This window comes from Lactuca sativa, chromosome 5 (genome assembly GCF_002870075.4).
Source record: "Lactuca sativa cultivar Salinas chromosome 5, Lsat_Salinas_v11, whole genome shotgun sequence".
In the NCBI taxonomy this organism is placed as follows: Eukaryota; Viridiplantae; Streptophyta; class Magnoliopsida; order Asterales; family Asteraceae; genus Lactuca; species Lactuca sativa.
This window is the reverse complement of record NC_056627.2, coordinates 107,749,002-107,770,282: the sequence shown is the minus strand read 5'-3', so window position 1 is coordinate 107,770,282 and position 21,281 is coordinate 107,749,002. Positions and strand designations below refer to the sequence as shown.

Genomic DNA, 21,281 nt, shown 5'->3' with positions numbered 1-21,281 from the left:
TCGACCGAATGTGAAAACTTTAGGAAACCCTATACACTTATTTACAAGGGAGTGTTGACTACAGTAGTTGTAATATCGTGTCATTTTTCTTATGTAGATTTATTGTCTTGGTAATAAAAACAAGTGTTAAATACAAGAAAAAACGTGTTTTATTTAATTGGTTGATTATACAATTTTTCATATTCCAATATTATGCTTTATAAAATCTACCATTGTCGTTTCAATATACAATAAGTTTTACTGCTATAGCCGAGAAGCTTTTTAAGAGTATAGTGTCAGTAAAAAAAATTGAAAGTAATATATTAAAATCTGGTATAATTTTCAAAATACGATTACATTATATAATAATAAAAAAATGTAACTAAAAATAAATAAAAGTAGATTGTTATTTATTGAATTTAGCCCTAAAAGCAATTACCCATTGTGTGAATGAGACAAAATTTGCAAATTTTGTCCGGACCAAAAAGATGGGACAAGGACTGGTTCGTATGTGTGCAAAAGACATAAATGCCCCTTTCATGGTAAGAATGAGATGAGCCTTGACTGCTAAAGCATTAGAATTAAAAAGCATTTTTGGCTTGGAAAAATATTTCATGTGTTTGAGCAAATACAGGGGGGCTATAAACGTAATTTGCAGTGGGGATCTAGCACGCACAGCCTCCACCTTGCTGATCGGAATGGGACGCATTATTGGAAGATTTCAAATTGACATCGACCATATCCTCCTGTTTTGTGGATGAAAGATTATCCATTCCTGGTAAGGCTGCAGCAATCTTCCGAAATAAAGGCTGCCAATTTTGAAGGAATTTTCATGTATTATATATATATATATATATATATATATATATATATATATATATATGATCAGGGAGGGAGAAATAGCAATCTACTTTCATTCATTTGTTTATTATCATTTCTTCCTATTATAGCATTACCAATACCCAATTATAGGATTGAAAGTAAAATGCTATAATTGGGTAGGATGCTGTGATAGGAAGAAATGAAAGTAGAATGTTGTAACTTGTAATAGAAATAAATAAAAATACATTGCTATCTCTTGGCTTTAGCACTATGAGTATGTTATATTAGCAATACATAAATATAAGTGCAACAAATAGTTACCTGTCATTTTTATTTAAATTTATGACTAAAAGGTACTTTCATTTTCTATATATTTACAGAATGAAGATTAAGTCCAAAAAAACTGAATGGGACAAATGTCCACCAAATGGTCCTTTTATTTTCTATATATTTACAAAACTGACATTAATTCCAAAAAAATTGAATGGGACAAATGCCCAAAAGAAACAAACAAAAACTATACACCTTTTATTTAAGATAATAAACGAAATACAATTTATGCTTTCAAAAAGATTCCAACCCAAAAGCAAACATCAAAAGATGAGGATGAGGGGGGGCATTTACGTCTTTTGTACATAAGAGTGATCGAGAGCAAGTCCTGATCTCAAATTTAAAAAATTACAATTATGTCTATTGTTCTGTTTGTTACACAAAATGGGACCTGAAAGATATGTAGGTCTTTATTATTTCAATACCATTGCATCTTTTATAAATTACAATTTTTTTAATTCAAATTAATATGGTAAAAGACAAATATGTTTCTTTAACCAAACTTTGAATGAAATTTTTTGTAAGATATAAGATCAAATAGATGGATTTTTATAATTCATTATTATTTTGTTACTAAAAAGGAATAAGAAGTAATTGAAAAGTTTCACATTAATGTGTTGGAGTTAATGAATAAAAAATTCAAATTCAAGCTATGATAATTATTGTGAGAGTGTAAGAGCATGAAAAAATCAATGATTCTAATTGATTCTTGAGTATTTAGAACCTTCTTAAGTTATGATAACTAATTATGATTCTCATCAGAATCATTGATTATTTCGATCCGTAATTGTTCCTACATTCACACAATACTTGTGATTCTCAACATAACCTAACCCAAACAGATAGATAGATAGATAGATAGATTGATAGATAGATAGATATATAGATATAATAAAAACAAGTTTTAAAGTGTATGCACCTTGATGTTAAATCCGGCTTTGGCACTGGTTTCTATAAACATTACTCCAAGCTCACGAGCTTTGGCATCTCCTTCCTCAATTGAAACCTGCCTGTGTCATCACAATCACAACATAAAAATAAAACTAGCTTTTCCATTAATCACACCAACTTCATTCAATATGAAATAATTCCCTTTTTTTTTTTTTTTAATATTTGCTTGAGTTAATCAAGAGTTAATGATAAAATGTGACCTTTTGTCAACAAGATCGGTTTTGTTGCCAACAAGGACTATAATGACCTCGGTGCCTCGTTCAGTGCGTACCTCTTCTATCCATTTTGCAGTGTTCAAGAACGACTGCCGATCTGAAAGAGAGTAACAAACAACAAATTTCTATTTCTTACAACAAACTATAACACAATCTCTGAACCCCCTGGGTTTCATTAACACAAATTACTATTTTACCCAAATGACCATTTCATTTATTTAATAATATTTTTCAGTTTTAAAAATAACATGATTAGTAACTTAAATTGAATAAAGTTCAACTCAAACAATTACTAATATTTACTCATATAATAATAGTGAATAACTCGGTATATATATAAGCATAAAAATATACTCCATTACTCATAATTTTGATCGAGGAAAATAAGGCCAATTTAGGAAAACTAAATATGAAATCATGACTTAACGTTAAGGACATTCATTTCCTAACTTAACCCATTAAGACATTTTGTTAGCATTAAGTATATATAGCTGAACTCAACCACTAACTTTTTTATGCATCAAGTCAAAAACAAGCACTACCTTAATCTGGTAAGCTATATATCAGTGTCTCCAATTGACTTAATGCAAAAAGAACGACTTAACATATAAAGTTAGGGAAAGCTTTCCAGATTTTTTACAAATTTTTTCCTTCATTTCTTTATTCCATACATTGTCGAGTCCAAGGTACAAGGTAAATAGCTTAACTTTTGAAAGTTGAGGGGGTAAAGTGAAACCATTTTCAGAAAGGATATATCAACAAAAGGATTAAAAAAAAATGTGATAAGTTGTGTGCAACATACTGGCAACATCATAGACGATTACTGCAACTGATGAATCTCTTATATAGCTTGGAATCAAACTCCTAAATCTCTCTTGCCCAGCAGTATCCCTGACATGTTAGCCATTAAAGGTTATGAAAATAATATCTTGAGCAAATTACACTTTTGGTCCCTCTGTTGTATCAATTTTTTTTGGAATCCTTTTTCCTTATTTGTTACTAATTCACTGGTTCATCACACTTGTAGCCCCTGAGTTAGATGTCGACGTCGTTTAGAAATGGGCGTTAAAATGGGGGCAAATTGGTCATTTTACATGGGCTTAAGGGCATATGTCCCGTCGACTAAAAGTGTTATGAACAAAAAATAGTAAAAAAGATACCCTTTTCGACCATATCCAAAAAAAGTTGAAATAGCAGTGACAAAAAGTGCAATTTACACTTATATTTTGAATTGGGTTTAATTTTTCAAAGTATAATGTCCTAATAAGATAAAAATTTGAAGTACACTGCTATAATTAGGTAGATTTTCCAAAGTAAAATGACTTAGTAAGAAAAAGATTTGAAAAGACAATGTTATAAGAGAAATAAATGATAGCAGGGTGATATAATATATATAAATAAATTGCCATTTCTTGCATTTAGCCTGTTAATATATTACTTCATCAAAGAGCCAATTGGGAAAGAGAAAAAGAAACCATAACTAACATGGAAACATACCAAAGCTGTAACCGAACTGTTCTATCTTCAAGGTACATTGTTTTTGACAAGAAATCAATGCCAATTGTAGCCTGATATTTATGCAAAAGAACAACCAACTTTTAAACATTAATCTATAATAAACAGCTAATGAAATTGAAGTTATGCCTAAAATAGAAATGAGAATAAAAGACAGTCAAAATAATAATCAAATGCTTAAAAACATTACACCTTTTCATTGATAATCAAGTTTTATCCATGCAAGATGAAACAAAAAGAAAGGATATAGGAACACAAACAAAGGATCAAAAGGGTATAGGAGAGACTTCACAGCCATGATCATGTTTTGCATCAATCATGTTTAATTTATATATTGATTTGAATTAGATCTCTTTGATTCCATTTTGAATAATATTTTGGCGAGCCTAAGGTAGCAAATAAAGATGAAAGATAGCCAAGAAACAACTTTATGCAATTTATGAGCAAAAAGAAAGATGCACATAATACATACTACTAAAGCTTTTTGAACCACAAATTTATTGAGCAATCTCTAATTCATTTAAGCTCTTCTCATCTACAATTGATCATTTCAGCTTCAACTTGAGATTCACAAATTTGTAGTGTACATTGTGCTTCATATACTTGTACATTGATCATTGGATCAGTGTTCTTCAAATGATTGCCATCAAATTGTTGTAGTGGTTGTCTTTATCATAAAGAGTACTCTTTTAATGGATTCAAAACCTTGGGATTTCTCAAGGATTGGATGTAGGATAAAGAGGTCCTAACCACAATAGGTCTTTGTGTCTTATTTCTATCCTTTTACCCTTTACATACAACATGACTTGTTCAGCTGTGTTAAGAGTCTGAAATTATGCCAACAACTATTCAACCCCCCCCCCCCCCCCCCCCCCCCCCTCCCCCCTTCCTCTTTTATACTCTTCAAGTACGATAGATAGCCAAAAGGAGGCTAGTTTTTCTTGAAGAATTATAAGTTATTGCTGATGCACATGGTATATGCTGAAGATGCAATGAGGAACTATTAAGCAATTAGACTACAGTCTCAAATGGTGTTTCATAAAAGTTTCAGGGACTAGCCTTCTAACTTTCTTAAGTCAATTAGTTATCTACAACACCCTACTGTAACAGTAAATCAATTCTTCTCCATCTACCTTTTATCCTTCAATTAATGAAGCTCTCCAAGCCTCCCAAGACCTTGAATTTCTGATAATAGCTTACAGAGGGTAAAAATGCTTTATGAATTCATCTTCACAGTTAAAAAACCCACATATAGTCATATAGACAACTTTCGAGAACGAGAAGAACAGGTTATACCCTACTGATATTAGCGTCTCCTATCCAATGTCAAAGCTCACGTCTCAGCCTTATTTTATGATCAAAATACTACAAACAATAAGATTCATAAACATGATTCCGGCATTATTATATCAATTAGAGCTTAGCATACAAATACCCTGGTCAAATATCAATCTCCTACGAAACCTATATTTATATAGGATTACAACAAATAAAAATGATCAAATCAGAAATAGAAGCCGACGAGTTTAACCTGATATGTGGTATCGAATTTGTCATACATGAATCTGGTGATGATGCTGGTTTTGCCGACGGATTGATCTCCCAAAAATACCAATTTGTATTTGGCAAGAGCTGACACCCCCGCCATTTTTAGCTGTATTCAAATTTCTCCCGATGATCAGATCTGAATCTGTGTTTGTAATTTTGGTAAAATGCAGAGAAAATACTGAAAATTCGGGAAAGAAGACGAAGAAAAGAGCGGATGTAATATTGAATTGGGTTATATATGCGAGTACGAGATGAAACCACCAACAACGCATGACACCGCAAGGTCCAAGCTTTTGAAAAGAATGATAACTTAACAGGTTCGCACTTTTCAGTTTGGTTTAGGTTAATGTTACTAATGGAAATTTAATCTTATAGAAATTTTAATTGAGAAAATGATAAAAATATAGGGTTTTTTTTTACTTATCTCTCTTCTTAATATTTAAGAATCCTTAGTTACACGTGTCATGTCCTCCACCCAATTCTTCTCTAAGTTAAATTACTGTTTTGTCATTCAATCTTTATAATAATCTGCATCCATTTCTCTATGTTGTTAATCGCACTTCTATAAAGCTAAAGTCAATACGATAACCTACAAAGAAATATTAGAACTGTAAAATACATTATTAGTCCTTCACTTATGTCTTTATTTTTGTTTTCCTCCCTTTCAATTTAACAAAATTCAAATTGATAAATAAGTTTTTAAACCATCACATACCATTACCATTAGTAGTAAATTCAAATAAAAAAACTATTTAAGTAATGATAGTGTATTTGTTTTGAGTAAAATACAGAAATGGTCCTTGTGCTTTGGGTTGATTTTCAGTTTTGCTCCCTAATGGTTTATGAATATTACACTTTTAGTCTTTATTTCATATAAAAACATTAACTTATTTTTTCTTTTCTTTTAACAATTTATTATTATTATTATTATTATTATTATTATTATTATTATTATTTCATAACAATTTTATTTGTTCTTTATTTTAATAGAGAGTTTGTATAGATTTCATATAATTTCGGTATAATTCAAAGTGATTAAAATTTTCTTTCGTTATTTTTTTTGAATTACATGGTTTTTTTATAAACTTTTCGGCTCAAATTCAAGTTTGTTTACGTTTCAAACAATAAAAAATAACGATCATTAACAATTAAACGAACAATAAAAAACAAAATATGATATTTTTTTCACAACTATAATAAATAAAATTAGCATTTTCATTTACCACCATTTTGTCAAACACTGTCATATTTTAATTTTATTAATTATCAGGGACATTAACTGAAAAAATAACGTCCGCGGTGGAGTTTATTTTTATATATTTGTTGGTATAATTCAAGGTGGTTAACATTTTCTTACGTTATTTTTTTTTAAATTACATGGTTTTTTATAAACTTTTCGGTTTAAATTCAAGTTTATCTACGTTTCGAACAATAAAAAATAACGATTACAAACAATTAAACGAACAATAAAAAATATAATATGATATTTTCTCACAACTATAACAAATAAAATTATCATTTTCAATTACTACTGTTTTGTCAAACACGGTCATATTTTAATTTTATTAATTATCAGGGACATCAATTACATGAATATTACAATTATTACATGGTGCATTCGGTGTAATATATGCATTAAGTCGAGCATTATATAATATTTCCCATCCAGCGGCACATTTTGATCTGTAGTGACGCCAAAGTGACAAAATTGTAGGCATTGGATGTGATTCTTGTAAATCAACTTTTACGTAATGACCATTATAAACAAAGACGATAACAATAGATCTATGATGTGAGATGTCTTGCGGGCCATGCCAAAGCGGAAAACATGTTGACGAACCTTGTTTGTCTAAAAAATAGACGATTACACCATACTTATTAGCAATGAGGAATCTAGTATCCGGCATAATCAACCAATATTCACTTTGTGCAGAACCTAATCCAGTGAAACTCAACGAGTGATGTACGCTGTTTATATCATCCTGAAAAATCATTGCATATCGCCCCCAATTTTCTAATAATTCGTTGTGTAATTCTGAGCGGATTTGATGCCAATTATTTTGACTATACCCAAGGGAGACGGCTATTGCCCGAAATCCACAATTTCCATCTCCCTCCACATCTTCGATGTTTGTAACGTATGGATGAAATTCATTTGGAATTTCACTCATAAGTGAATTTGAATAAAATGTTGAAGGTTGTTGAAACGAAAATGTATTGTGCATCTCTGGTTCCTGATTTAAATCAAACATATTACTTTCACTTCACATTGCAATCTTTTTATTAATTAGATGTATTTGTGATGGAAAAAAATAAAGATTACAATATGGAAGACTAGGTGTAAAAATAGATTTGGTGTAAAAATAGAGGAAAAGGGCAATATGGTCTTTTTCGGGATAAGTTATAAAGAATGGGGTTATAGTAGGTGGTTTGATGGGGGTATCTATTCTCAAACACATCGACAACAAAAGGAGAATAGGGTTAAGTGATATGGTAGTATGATCTTTTGATTAGCAAAATAGATAGCAGTCAAAGTCAAAATGATGAATGATTTTACCCAGTGAAAATAAAAATTAAAAATTGAAGTCTTTTGAAGCTGTCAAATTAACTTTTATGATAAAAACATATATAAAGTAAATTTTATTATAATATTTATTTGAAAACGTCTTTTTTTTTTAATTTTTTTTAATGTATATTATTTAAAATAGGAATTAAATAGTAAATGATGATTAAGAACCTTTTGTATTTCTGGGAAACTAACTACTATACATGTTTTTAGAATAATATAAAATCATTTTTGATGATTATGTAAATAATTAAATTCATATATATATATATATATATATATATATATATATATATATATATATATATATATATATATATATATATATATATATATATATATATATATATATATATATCGACCATATATTTCACATAAAAATGAAATTTCATAGCGGCTTCATTATGAAATATATAAAATTTGATTTATTTCACAAATTAAACTTAAAGCCCAAAAACAATATGGAAAACTTCTAAATTGAAAGTTTAATGCCATAGTAAATCCTGTAAAAGAAAAATTCAATGCACCATATAGTCTATTTAAACCCGAGTTTATTCATGATCAATGTGATGCAAATTTTTACTCATCCAGAGGTTTAGTAAACTGGTAATGCTATATTTCATTTATTTTTTCCAAGTTTAAAAGTAAACTATAATTTGAATCCATACCAATTGAGTAAAATTAAAAACAATTGTATCTCTAACAAATTTGTTAATAGCAATTCCAATAAATCAGGACATGCATCGCAAGATATTTCATATTTGATTTTCACAAAGTCTCTCACAAATACTTTGTAGAAATTGAAGAACAATAGATCAAGATTTCCATGACTTTTCATTGTTAAATAGAATTTAAATCTTATTAATTTAATAAAAAATTTTAATCTTTTACCCGTGATTTCCATGAATTGTAACCTAGTTCTTTATAAAAAAATAGTCGAATTTTATTAAATTATCCCTAATAACCACCAAAGTTGTAAATGTGCGAAATGGAAAGATTAACATTCCAATTCTATGAGTATTTTTAAATATTATTAGAACTAATTAATATGCGATCGTTGAGGAGGCAATGCGGGCAGCTGCATATGGTTGAGTTTTTTTGGGCCCAATTTTTATATTATTATTATTATTATTATTATATATAATAACAATAATTGTATTTTTTTATTCGTTCCGGACATTTGAGGGTATTTGAATCCTCGTAACCGGACTTGTAAGTAATTAATGTAACACTCGTGTTTCAGGTATTTTTATGTTTGGCTTAATTTATTAAAAAGTTTATATTTTGGTTCTTACGCGGGGCGTACTCCTTAAGTAAGTTCAACGTATTTCATTAAAGTTGGTGGGGTTCTTTAATTCTTTTGAGTACGTATGTCGTACTCAAGTGGTACACACAGCGTACTCATGCAGATCCCAAACCCTAACTTTTAAGGTTTGGACCCTATTTAAAATACCTTAAGTCCTTGAGACATCCCTCATCACCAGCCTCCATTGTCCCAAAGCATAATTTTGAAACACTAGCCAACTTGTGAGGTTCTTGAGCTCTTAGAGTGATTCTTGTGTGTTTTGGTTCATATTAAAGAAGAAGGAATCCATTGGAAAAGTGTTGGGAAGGTTGGAGCTTGTAGATCCAGACTTGGTTTTTCATCTAACACCTTCTGGAGGTATAAAGCTCTAAACTTTATGGCCTCTTGGCTTTGTTAGGGTGCAAAGTTTTCCGTGGATGTGGCTTACCCTCTTCTGATGTGTAATGGGTTTAGTATTTCCTATAAATAGGAAGTGAGTGGCTCACATTTATGTAAGGCCCATTTTAGAGAGATTAGTTTAGTGAGAGAAATAACAATATCCACTTGTAATCTTATTATTCTAATGGAGTTTATAATGATTTTATTTACTCTTAGTGTTCTTAATGATTGATTGATTCACTTGATCTTTACTATTCCGCACATGTCATCATAATTTGGGACACTACAATTGGTATCAGAGCTCATAATTCTCGCGACCCTACTCGACGAGTTGAGGCACCAACTCGTAGAGTCCCTCCAAAATCCTTAAATTAAATAATTAGAACAATATACCTGGAAAACCGGATGTTACATTCTTCTTCCTCTTCCTCAAGGTCCTCTTCAGGCTCCTCTTTAGGTTCCTCTTCAGGGTCCTCGTCGGATTCCTCTAGCCATCCGTTATTTCCCTGATTGGGAAAGTAGGATTCTCCAGGGTGGTGGAAACCAGCCATACGGACTACACAAGAGTGCATATATAAGTCATATTTTAATTACTCTCATAGTATTTTTAATTATTTGTGTTTGTATCCCTAGAGTTATTGGAGAGTGGGGTAGGCTTTTGGATTCATTTCCCGCTATGATTACTCCCGAACACATGTTGGTCATATTCTAAATAAATATAGTTGATCAGACTATATTTATCCCTAATATAACTACATACTGCCCCAGGTTTAATCATAGTGTTCAATTTCCTCCAGAAGCTTTTATTCGGTATTGTTAGGTTATTATCCTAATATACCCACATAAGTGTGAAATTTTTGTTTTGTTCAGAGTTATTTAGTTCCATTGTGTTTATAGTTGCATATCATGTATTGTTAGATATGCTAGTTCACTATAAACATTGCTCTGATACCAACCTGTCACACCCCCGAACCAGACGGCAGAAACGTCTGGGGGCTCGTGTGACTAACAATTGAATAATCATCAAAATGAATATACATGAAACATAACACATTCATCACCAACATTACATAATACAATCATTATTGTTCACATCAAGTACATTGTTAAAATACATAAATTCTAATTGTTCGAAGTACGATAAGTGGTGCTACATAAACAAAACCAAACACACTTGCATATCTTCCAGCTTAACGATTACCTGAGAATACAAGTTATTTTGAAAACGGTCAACATATATAATGTTGGTGAGTTCATAAGTATATTTGAGTAAAAGCCTTTGTATCTTTCATAAAAACCTAGAAAATTCGATATTTTCCGTAACATGTCAAAACGAATGATGTGAAAATCAAGTATAAATGCATGTGTGAATTTAATAGTTAAAAACTTGTATGAGTGTAGTTTAGGTTCATTGTATTTTGAATAAATGATAAGTATATATGAATAATCTCCCCAGAAAATCTGATATTTTCTGTTTTAATACATCGTTTAGATTTTTGTATCGCTAGATAAGTCGTTTTACATTGACATAATTAAAGAATTTATCTTCAAAAGGTTAATCTTTTGGTATCGAATACTTATATGAGCCGTTATAACCATGCATGATAATAACTAGGTCGCCCGTCTTGGTATTTTTCCAAATGCCGGTCTTGCTAAGGATGTTGTCGCCCTATAATGGCCTAGTCTAGCAGTAGCGAGCAGCTAAGGCGTGGGGGGTCACCCCGTATAGATCTATACACAAACTCCCACTTTCCATCCAGGAAACTCTGATTATAACTACAGGCTACGATTATACACTGTGACATTCCCAATTTCACGGCCAGAAAAGACCGATTTGTTTATGCTTTGTTTTATAAATCAGAGTGATCGTTTAAAGAAAACGGTTGCGGAATTTGTTCCCAAAATAAAATATGATAACCATTTATCAAAACATTTCTCGAAAAGAATGTATTTTCATTAAATAATAAAAACTCAGGATGTCATGTTCGTTACAGACCAAAAGCATAAACAATATAAAATAGACCTTACAATAGTTATTTAACTACTAATCTATAATCCAAAATCTCTCGTCAAGTCCACCAACTTATACCCTTGTGCCATTACCTGTAATGAAAAGAAAACTGAGTGGGTCAGGCTTAGGAGCCTGGTGAGCATATAGGGTTTTCAACCCACAATAATATAATCATTATATTTAATCAGCAAACAATCAACCCAATTACCCATCCCCATTATCTTCTTAAGGTTTTACCCTAAGAACCAACTATCCTTCATTCATTTATTCCTAAGGAATTGGCACGAAATCCGTTGCTGCCAAAGTTTATTTATCAAGTACTAAATCCATAGTTTATCATACGCTAACTCTATAGTCGGCGGGGTTTACTCAAGCGGCTCTAACTCTATAGTCACCAAGGTTCACTTAACAAGCCCTAACTCCATAGTCGCCAAGGTTTACTCAACAGGCGCTAACTCCATAGTCGCCAAGGTTTACTCAACAAGCGCTAACTCCATAGTCGCCAACGTTTACTCAACAAGCGCTAACTCCATAGTCGCCAACGTTTACTCAACAAGCGCTAACTCCATAGTCGCCAAAGTTCATCAAATAGGCACGAAGTCACATCGTCGCCAAGGTTTATACAATAGGCGCTAACTCCATAGTCACCAACTATTCCATCTACCTATGTTCTACCCAACAATTTTGTAGATATAAATACTTACACAGTTTAAATCATTTAACACCTGTATAAAACTCCAATTTCCATGCCCATCTCAAATAGACAAATAACATATAAACACATAGCACGTATTTCATAGCAATACTTCATATTTATGTGTTTAGAAGAAAGTAACTACACACTCACACATATAAACAACAATATACTTAATACACTCAAACCATACTTGTATTATTATCGTGTTTATCAAAGGTAGTATACACTCACTTGATCAGAAGATGATCAGACAGCACTACGACTTGCAGAAGTAGTATTCTTCGGTAGATCTGGAAGATCTCCACAAAAATCGAACTTCTCGCGGGCAGAGCTTCGGCTCGGGAACCGCACTTCTCGGGATCTTCGGGATCTCGGGACTTGCTTCGGGGCTTGAGAATAATACCGGGGCTTTGGGGTATTTTCTGGCACGCAAATCAATGCAAAACGGGAGAGAGAAGAGGGAAAATGAACAAAAGAACCGGCTGCCCTCGCATCCTATTTATAGGAGGCTGGAGCCTCGGAGTACGCGGGGCGTACGCGTCCGAATTCGTCACTACATGCGTCATCCGAAGAACTCGAGTGCGAAGGTCGTCATGCTTCGCTGTATGCGGGGCGTACACTCGTACGCGGGGCGTACTTCGGATGAGTCCGATGACTCGCCTTCGGATAATACCAGGATTTAATAATTAAATTTAATTATTAATTCATTAATAAACTTTGAAAATTCATATCTTCTTCATACGAACTCCATTTTCGACGTTCTTTATATCCACGCGTAGGTGAGACTACGCTCTACGACTTTCGTTTAGACTCCGTCGGCTAATTTTGACTTTTATTTTTATTATTTATTTTTAGTAGGTCGGGACAGAAAATTTCGTTATAAATTCATAACTTCTTCGTCTGAGGTCCGTTCTCGCCTAACTTTTTATCGCTTCGATACCAACAACGAGATCTTCGATTCTCGTTTAGATTGCTAAGGCTAAATATCGCTCTAACGTAAATTCACTTTTTACGTCGCGCTGTGTCGTGTCGGTTCTGTCGCGAAACTTCGACAGGTCATAACTTCTTTGTTATAACTCGGATTTTGGCGTTCTTTATATGCACGGAAACCTTGTAACATATACTACAACTTAGTTAGGATTATTCATCCTAAATAATGTTCTATCAAAAAGTCATTTTTGACGCTTATTGTCTCTAAATTGACTAGCCCTGATCTACGGGCGTTACATACACTCAGTGGTGCCAACCGACATGTCTCACAACTCCTTTTTCGTACTATGTTTAATGTTTACACATATGTTGTAGGTTTTGGATTCAAAAGGTACATTTTTATATAAGTATAAGACGTTAAGTGATTATGCAACGATATAGTTTTGATCACAAGCACATGAATTCCATCCCAAGCCCAATTAGCATGTAAATGGATCACGAAGGCCCAATAACATGTAAGAAGGTAACTTGGGCCCAATAGACATGTATATGGGCCACAAAAGTCCAATAACCATATAGTCCATAATGTATGCTCAAATTAACATGTAAGTGGGTCGCAAGGCCCACTAAACACGTCATGGAACACCTTGGGTTCAATATACACTTAGTTGGGCCCTTTGGGCCCAACGACTAGGTGTCGTGAATATTAAGCCCAATAATTGATTATCGACATAATTTGTTCGTTCGTTTTTGTTTCGTGGTTTGTTTTAGCTAAGGGTTTACTAGATTGACGTTAAGAGTTTTCTTTTTGTAAAAATGACATTTTTACCTAATAATCCTCAAAAAAAATTTGTTAAGGCCCAAAGTTTTGTAAAAATGACATTTTAGTCCATAAGTTATAAAAAGTTGTTGTTTTGACCCAAATGTCTAAAAACTTACGGTTTTAGCCCAAAAAGTTATATTTTCGCATTTAGAACCTTGTTTTGCAGAAAAGTGCATTTTCAGCCCTTTGTTTGTAAAAGTTTACATTTTCGGCCTAATTTTGGAAAGTTTTACATTTTTGATCCATTTTGAAAATAAATGTTATTTTCACCTCCAGATTTGGTTTATTTACATTCATGACTCCAACATTGGTCAAATAACATTTTAAACTTTAAAACTTCATGTTTTTCGCAAATTGGGCCCAAAGGCCACGAGGCCCAAAATTTTGGCCCAATAAGCTTAAATTTGCATTTTTGACCCTTGTAAAAGTATGTTTAGCATAAATATATCTTTATATACATATAGGACATGTTTGGCCCCTTTTAAAATATAATTTCTGCTTTTTACCCTTATCTTTTGTTTTCTTGACAATTTTGAGCATTAACAAGATTTTTGTTGAATTCTTTTGTATCTTAAACATGTGTTCTTCTTTGGCTTGGTAATATGATATGTATAATGCAATAGTTCATAGATCCTTGCTAGATAATACTTAAATTTCGATATTTGCTAAGACCTAACCCATTATTACCAAATAAAACAAGTATTCACACAAAACATGCATATAACACATAGATCTACACATCTTACTTGTATTCTCCCCCAAAAATCTTATGAAAACCAAAAACAAGGGGGTATGAACTCACCTTTGCTTGATGTTTCGGTTTTTGGAAGAAGAAGTGGAAAGATGAAGTGATTTTCGGCCCTAGCAACTCCCTTGAGTAGATCTCGAACTTAAGAAGGTTTCTAGGAGTATGATCACCAAAAACTTTGTTTAAAAGAATTATCTATCATGAAGATGGAATTATAAAGCTTGTATGTATAAAGGCTTACCAAAAATGATGATTATCTTGTGAAAATCCTCTTGAAACCTAAGCAAAATCTTGAGAATTTTGGAGGAAGAAGATAGATGATCCTTGAGAGAATAGAGAGAATTGGTGTAGTGTGGGTGTGTGTATGTGTTGCATTCGGCCGAGAAGAAGAAGATAGGAGAGAGAGAGAGAGAGAGAGAGAGAGAGAGAGAGGTGAGGTGATAAGCATGGATGCATGGGAGGTCTTCACCTTGATATATGTTGGATATTATGGAGGTGGCACTCCAAAGTCAACCCCCCCCCTCTCTTAAATCTTCTCTTTTTTTTTTATACATGGACCGATATTTTTAGGCCAAGAAGAAGAGTTAGAGAACATTGGGCCTATTAACTGTAGCTAGGATATTTGGATCCTAAGCATTACATTTTCGGCCCATTGGGCTCTTGGAAGCATTCACGACCCAATTAGAGTAAAAGAATGGGCTTATGGCTCGCTAAGGTTAATTGGATTAGTTATGGCCCAATAAGGCCCATTAGGGTTAGAATGAATCATTCTTGACCCAAGTGGTCCAAAATGTTTTAGATTTATGAATTGGGTCCAATTAGGATCGAATTAGGGCTTCTAAGTCCAATGAGGTTGATTTGGGTACTTATTGGTCCATTAGGCCCAATAGGGAACTCCTAGTCCAATATGGACTTAAACCATGGATCTTAGGGCTTCCGACTCTCTATTGAACATGAATGGTGAATCTAAAGGTGCATTGAGTAAGATTTACTTAGAATAGAAGTTTTACAATAGTTGAATGGTTATGCAGGAATAGAATTTCCTAGCTAAAATGCTAGTTGTGACAACTCAATATATACACGGAATAATATAACAACATAAGTCACAAAGACAGAATGCATAAGATCTAACCCCTTATTACCAAATAAAACAAGTATTCACACAAAACATGTATATAAAACATAGATCTACACATTTTACTTGTATTCTCCCCCAAAAATTTTATGAAAACCGAAAACAAGGGGGTATGAACTCACCTTTGCTTGATGTTTCGGTTTTTGGAAGAAGAAGTGGAAAGATGAAGTGATTTTCGTCCCTAGCAACTCCCTTGAGTAGATCTCGAACTTAAGAAGGTTTCTAAGAGTATGATCACCTAAATCTTTGTTTAAAAGAGTTATCTATCATGAAGATGGAATTATAAAGCTTGTATGTATAAAGGCTTACCAAAAATGATGATTATCTTGTGAAAATCCTCTTGAAACCTAAGAAAAATCTTGAGAATTTTGGAGGAAGATGATGGATGATCCTTGAGAGAATAGAGAGAATTGGTGTAGTGTGGGGGTGTGTGTGTGTCGCATTCGGCCGAGAAGAAGAAGAGATGAGAGGGAGAGAGAGAGAGAGAGAGAGAGAGAGAGAGAGGTGAGGTGATAAGCATGGATGCATGGGAGGTCTTCACCTTGATATATGTTGGATATTATAGAGGTGACACTCCAAAGTCAACCCCCCCCTCTTAAATCTTCTCTTTTTTTTTATACATGGACCGATATTTTTAGGCCAAGAAGAAGAGTTGGAGAAGATTGGGCCTATTAACTGTAGCTAGGATATTTGGATCCTAAGCATTAAATTTTCGGCCCATTGGGCTCTTGGAAGCATTCACGACCCAATTAGAGTAAAAGAATGGGCTTATGGCTCGCTAAGGTTAATTGGATTAGTTATGGCCCAATAAGGCCCATTAGGGTTAGAATGAATCATTCTTGACCCAAGTGGTCCAAAATGTTTTAGATTTATGAATTAGGTCCAATTAGGATCCAATTAGGGCTTCTAAGTCCAATGAGGTTGAATTGGTTGCTTGTTGGTCCATTAGGCCCAAGAAGGAACTCCTAGTCCAATATGGACTTAAACCATGGATCTTAGGGCTTCAGACTCTTTATTGAACATGAATGGTGAATCTAAAGGTGCATTGAGTGAGATTTACTTAGAATAGAAGTTCTACAATAGTTGAATGGTTACGCAAGAATAGAATTTCCTAGCTAAAATGCTAGTTGTGACAACTCAATATATACATAGAATAATATAACAACATAAGTCACAAAGACAGAAGGCATAATAACACATATCTCAGTATAAGAAAATAAGACTCTCCTGTCAATAGTATGAATAAGACCCTCCGGTGTCACACCCCAAACCAGAACGGCGGAATCGTTCAAGGGCGGATGACTTCATGTAGTATCGTAACAGTTGAATGCATAGTAAAGAAAGTAAAACAAACATCATATATATAATTTAAAAGTTACATTGTTAAATGATACTTGTATCAAAACAAATTACAATATCATGACAAAATGAGTTTTAAACTGACGCCTTAGCGTCACTTCTCCAAAAGCTGAAGTTTACCTTTTTTATTAAATCCCTGAGAAATACAAGTAGATTTGAAAGAGTAGATCATCATTTAAGCTGGTGAGTTCATAAGTATTTAATGTCAATGTTTGTATAAATTTGTATGAAATTGTTTGTAGATGTTTGAAGACTCCTAGAAAATCTCATATTTCCTACTAGTATAAAAGTAGTCTTCTACCAAGACCCGACTGTTTTGAATGTTTGTTTCTAGAATTACAGTATTTTTCCATAAGTGTGTCGTAGTTTAAAAGTTCCAAAAACTTTAATGCAATAGTGTTTTCATGCCTAGAATAGTAGATTTATGCGTGTATAAAATCACTAAGGCATTTGATAACCCCATAAATCAACGTGTTTTTAATACTCCATGTGAGTTTTATAACCATGCTATTGACCCAGACTGCCTGTAACAACGCTCTTCAGGCGTTGGAATATTATGACGTTTGTCACCCCAGACCTGCCGGTCTAACTGTAGCTAACAGTTTAGGTGCGGGATTGTCAATCCCATATAGATCTATACACAAGTATCACGCTCTCCCTATAAGAGATTATAGTATATAATACAGGACTTTAACTGCATACTTTGTAGCACCTGGTTCTTGGTATGTATTCTGTTATTAAATCTTCATTTATTTTTGCATTTTTGTCCTTGGACTCGGCGAGTCAAAGAACTGACTCGCCGAGTAGAAGCGGTATGAGGCGCGGGGATTAAGTTGCGGACTCGGCGAGTAGCCGCTGTTTGGGCAAAAACCCTAATCGAGGGGTTTGCACCCTATTTAAATGACCTTATGCAGCCTCCTTTCCCCCTTTATGCTCCCAAACACTCCTCATAGCAAACCCTAGCCGTTTTTGTGAAGATCTAAGGCCTTTTGAGTGATTCTTGTGAGTTTTGATCTCAAGGAAGAAGGAAGAGCATAGAAGGATCAAGGGGGGGACTGAAGGATTCGAGTTTGGTTCACCTTTTGCAATCTTTGGAAGGTATAAAGTCTGAACCTTGTTCATTCTTTTGTTAGATCCCTCTTTGGGGTGACTTAGGGCTTTTATAAGCCATTTTTGGTGGCCAACCATGTTTGCAAACATGTTTGGGGGTTTGGACTTCTGTATCATGTCATTTTATGAGCCACAAGTCAGATCTAGGTTGCTTTTTGCACCAAGGAAGGCCCCATGCAACAAAAGAACCATTTTAGAGCCTTTTAAGCTCTAATGTCCCATGCATGCACGTAAAGTTTGTAACTTTACGTGCTAGATCGAGTTTGGGGGCCTGGATCTATCATTTGGTTAAGTGTTGTACATCAGAAATCGAAGTTCTTAGTAAGGAATGTGATAGACTCGGCGAGTCCAAGAAATTTGGCCCCATATCAGTGAGGGTCATAAGGACCAGTTGAGTGTGGAAGGGTTTTAGGAGTCCCGGGGAGTGACCCAACGTTCTGGACTAAGCAAAGTGTTATGGGAATTCATGGTACTCGGCGAGTGCATGAACAGACTCGGTGAGTCCAAGACAATCTTCATGGAACTCGGCGAGTTGAGGACAGAACGTGTTCATAGGATGAAGAGTAACTCGACGAGTTGTTCATACAACTCAGCGAGTCAAGTCAGGACATGAGTATCAGTTGATGATGAACTCGACGAGTTGTTCATAAAACTCGACGAGTCGGATGGGGATTCAGTCGGTGTTCATTTAGAAGGAAAACTCGTCGAGTCATCACCTAACTCGACGAGTAGAGATGGGTATGAGGTCTGATGGAAGGATAGGGACTCGACGAGTTGACGAGTCAACTCGACGAGTCAGGTCAACTGGAAGTTGACTTTGACTTTGACTTTGATTTGGTCAAGGGGTAAAATGGTCATTTTACCCTAAGGGTAGATGTTAGTTTCTGACTAAGTGTTTTGTGGGAATTTTAGCCGGTGGATTTTCGGAGCAGCAGTGGCAGCAGTCAGAGGATTCCCGCACAGTTCAGCAGATACGAGGTGAGTTACCTTCCAGTAGGGGTGGGTCTAAGGCCACAATGTTGACCCACCATTGAGGGGTATTTAGAAGATAATTGTCTTTGTGATAATTTATCTTGGTCTGGTATGCATTTGGTTATGAGTTATATCTGTATGATATGTTACATGATAGGGATAGTTTCCCTGATAGTGGTCCTTAGGACCAAGGGGTAGGTTAGTACCCGAATATGTCTGAATGTGTGCTTTTATCTTGCTATCGTATGCTAGTGGTAGGGGTGGAATAGTCCCCAGTTACCGGTTGAAAGATACCGATGACGGTTACCGGTTGAAAGATACCGATGATGATTACCAGTTGAAAGATACCGATGATGATTACCGGTTAAAAGATATCGATGGTATTGTATGGTATGTGGTATGATGGGGGAACTCACTAAGCTTTGTGATTACGGTTTTAGTTTTTGGTTTCAAGTACCTCTTCATCTAAGGGGAAGGAGCCGACGGCGTAGCATGGCATCACACACACTCACATATGATTTCCGCACGGTGTTTTTCTGGGATTGTACTCTGATATGACATTTGTTCATGGTTGTGGGTTTCAAACATGATACATGGTTTTCAGATGACGTGTTTATATAATATTTCATAATGAATGTTTTATGAATTAATTAATCAAAAATGAAAATTTTGGGCTTGAATTTTGGGATGTTACATACTTGGAAGTACGTGAAGTTGAATGCCTCACAAAACTTAGTATCAAATAGATTTACGTATGAAAAGTCCATTCGTTCTTGTATATGAAAGTATTTCCTTGATATAGTACTTATAGTATGTAAAATCTCATGAATATCTAGTAAACTATACCTATTATAGTTTTTCCAAATGTATGATTCGTTTGTATGATAAACCCTAGTGTAGTGTCGACTTTGTATGTAAAGTATAACATTTGTAATAACGTTATTGAACATTTATACTCAAAATATAAATAAAGTGTTTGATATTTATATAACAAAAATATAGCAAAAGATTGATGTTTTACACACGAGAATAACCGTGTTGTAGCAACCATAAAATTTGAGACAAATTAAAACACTTTATCTCATTCAAAAACCATTGAGTTCATACATCTTGTTTTCAAAATAGTTTAAACATCAGAGTATCCCCCAGAGCCATATCACATAAATCATAAAACATGAGGAGCGGTACGATCACGCCTTCGCCTTGCCACGATCTCCTGAAGTACCTGAAACTAAACACTGAACTGTAAGCCCGAAAGCTTAGTGAGTTACCCCCAAAATACAAACCACATATAACCATACTCATCATATCACAATACAGAACAGCCATGCACATCAGGTCTACTGTGCGACTAGTCCGCCCGCACTGGGCCTTTAGTCCACCTGGTCCACCCTCTGAGTCTAGTCATGTACATCGAGTCTACAGTATGACCGGTCCGTCCACACCGGGCCTTCAGTCAACCTGGTCCACTCTCCGAGCCTCGGCACGTCTGGTCTGCCCTCTTGGAGCCTTCAGCCTATCCGGACCGCTCGTTGGGCCTATGAATTATCTGGTCCGCCCTGGGTATGTTGGCCTACAACACAAAGTAGGACCCGCCTCAACCCAACCCCTGTCAATCAACCATGTGCACATAAAACAATTAATCACATAACAAATCCTTAACCAGACAAACAGTCTAACATATTACATAGCATATCAACATCCTAACCAGGATTCCAACCTAACCGGTCACTAGCATAACATTACCCTATATACCGGGTACCGACCTTATCCAGGTCACTAACATAGCATTACCCTAAATACCGGGTGCCGACCTTAACCAGGTCACTAACATAACATTAGCCTAAATACCGGGTACAACCACGTCACTAACATAACACCATCCT

General features: G+C 34.3%; 2 protein-coding genes across 2 annotated transcripts; both read right to left on the bottom strand.

Annotated features, from left to right (window-relative positions):
• Positions 1 to 539: 539 nt before the first annotated feature.
• LOC111911754 (ras-related protein RABH1e) lies at positions 540 to 5,695 on the bottom strand. Its single transcript, XM_023907499.3, has 6 exons — positions 5,344 to 5,695; positions 3,795 to 3,865; positions 3,100 to 3,188; positions 2,283 to 2,394; positions 2,051 to 2,141; positions 540 to 788 (listed from the first exon to the last, which is right to left on the bottom strand). Exons 1-6 carry the CDS (start codon positions 5,458 to 5,460, stop codon positions 645 to 647), a joined length of 624 nt encoding a protein of 207 aa, XP_023763267.2. The 5' UTR covers positions 5,461 to 5,695; the 3' UTR covers positions 540 to 644.
• A 1,230-nt stretch (positions 5,696 to 6,925) lies between these two features.
• LOC111911747 (uncharacterized) lies at positions 6,926 to 10,161 on the bottom strand. The gene is made up of 2 exons (XM_023907494.1): positions 10,004 to 10,161; positions 6,926 to 7,622 (listed from the first exon to the last, which is right to left on the bottom strand). The coding sequence occupies exons 1-2, from the start codon at positions 10,159 to 10,161 to the stop codon at positions 6,926 to 6,928; spliced, it is 855 nt and encodes a 284-aa protein (XP_023763262.1).
• Positions 10,162 to 21,281: the final 11,120 nt, after the last annotated feature.

What these genes read in the sequence shown, in the direction of transcription:
- LOC111911754 (XM_023907499.3), bottom strand. Translation starts at nt 5,460, where the DNA reads ATGGCGGGGGTGTCAGCTCTTGCCAAATACAAATTGGTATTTTTGGGA. An exon ending in AATTCGATACCACATATCAG is followed by an intron (nt 3,866 to 5,343) that starts GTTAAACTCGTC and finishes CATAAATATCAG; the next exon opens with GCTACAATTGGCATTGATTT. An exon ending in AAGCCGGATTTAACATCAAG is followed by an intron (nt 789 to 2,050) that starts GTGCATACACTT and finishes CAAAATTGGCAG; the next exon opens with CCTTTATTTCGGAAGATTGC.
- LOC111911747 (XM_023907494.1), bottom strand. Translation starts at nt 10,161, where the DNA reads ATGGCTGGTTTCCACCACCCTGGAGAATCCTACTTTCCCAATCAGGGA. An exon ending in TGTAACATCCGGTTTTCCAG is followed by an intron (nt 7,623 to 10,003) that starts GTATATTGTTCT and finishes TGCAATGTGAAG; the next exon opens with TGAAAGTAATATGTTTGATT.